A 1516-nucleotide genomic window follows, 5' to 3' on the forward strand; every position below is an offset into this window, starting at 1 on the left:
ATCTCTCCAGTCTAAACACACTCGAAGACGTTCTATCACACTCACATTACCGAATAAATTTCAGATACATTTCGATCAATGGATCGAGGGTCTTTCGGTCATCTTCCGTGGAAATTTGGACGAGAAGATCAACTTTGCTTACAAAGTAACTATCCTCAGTCAGCTTTTCTGATTTTCTGATCTGCAAAATCGCGAATTTTGAATTTTTATGATTCAACACGTAGGTGTACGACAATATGAGGACTCAAAAGTTGAAGAAGGAGCACATATTTCCCATAATGCGTGGGTGTTTGATTAAACTACAGAACAACGAGAATCCTGATGAAGCTGTAAAGGTGTTGAAAAGTGCACATTCCATTGAACAGTTGCATTCCATCGATGATTTTAGTATATTCAATCTTGGAATGTTTCTTTCCATTCTTCTTGCACTCACGTGTATCGTTCCACAGGATTTGATAGATCTATTGATGAAGAAGTTGGACCTCGATCGTGACGGTACAATTTCAGAGGAAGATTTCAAAACTGCTGTAAAGGAACGAAATCAGCTTCTTCTAGAATGCATGGGACCAGTGTTTCCCTCCAGAGAAGCTCGTCACGCATTTTTCAGCACTTTCACAGATCACTTAGGAAGATACTGATAATTCAGGATCATTTTTCTCGAAGAACAATTTCTTTGCAAAGGAGATACGTCGTTTCTCTGTTTTTTTTTTCATTCGTCGTGTGATTTTCCCAAGTGCAGCGCTCTTTGAGAAAAACTAACAGCACGCTTTGTCAGAGCCAATAGGAGAGGTAAATGTGCCAAATCAGACAGAAGAGATCCGCCTATGTTCGTAAACGGTTCACTAAGTTTTCGAGTTTGCCTGAGCCTGCATTCCTTACGATTCGCCGAACGTCGAAGATTGACTTGCTCTTTCTTACAAACAATCGCTAATGGACCGCGATAATACCGCATCCTAATCGGATCAGATGCAATCCGTGACGCAACCGTCGATAGGATGCGATCAATTGCTCAATTGAGTTTCGTGAGTGCAATTTCTGTTCGCTCGAGTTGCATTCTTCGTCGTTTTCGTCGTTCTTCAGATGAAAAGATGTCGAGGAGGTCGTTAGTACCAAGCCTTTGCCACTTGGGAAGGGTGCTCTTGAATGTTTCAACGGTTTAGAAGTGTCAAATATTTTCTGTTCCGGTTCGTTCAAATTAGGAAATATTCTATCGATGTGTATTTAACATTTTAAAAATTACTTAATAAACTTGTGAAAATGAAAAATTGTAGAATTCACTCCTTCAATGCAAGGCACCAATGTGCACTCAATGTGGTTAAAGTTAGTCGACAAATTCACGAGGACAAAAGTTCTGATCTTCAAAATTACAAATTTTTGGGTGTAGTTCATCTGTTCCATAATTGACACTTCCTATTTTAATAAACAATGCAATACACCAATGTGTACCCAACAGAGTAAAAGTTATTTAAATTTGTGGGGACAAAAATTATGTAAATTTATGAGGACAAATTTCTGA

At 38.7% G+C, this 1516-nt stretch overlaps 1 protein-coding gene across 1 annotated transcript in view; it reads left to right on the forward strand.

Annotated features, from left to right (window-relative positions):
- The window catches only part of LOC108572196 (EF-hand calcium-binding domain-containing protein 1-like), a 1694-nt gene extending 1056 nt beyond the window's left edge, over positions 1 to 638 (forward strand). Inside the window, exons 3-5 of the mRNA XM_017934395.1 lie at positions 65 to 145; positions 225 to 335; positions 450 to 638. Of these exons, the coding sequence (XP_017789884.1) occupies positions 65 to 145; positions 225 to 335; positions 450 to 638 (381 nt within the window). The remainder of the gene's footprint in view (positions 1 to 64; positions 146 to 224; positions 336 to 449) is intronic.
- The last annotated feature ends 878 nt before the right edge of the window (positions 639 to 1516 follow it).

The sequence above is a fragment of the Habropoda laboriosa genome, unplaced genomic scaffold (genome assembly GCF_001263275.1).
Source record: "Habropoda laboriosa isolate 0110345459 unplaced genomic scaffold, ASM126327v1 scaffold107, whole genome shotgun sequence".
Taxonomy (NCBI): domain Eukaryota; kingdom Metazoa; phylum Arthropoda; class Insecta; order Hymenoptera; family Apidae; genus Habropoda; species Habropoda laboriosa.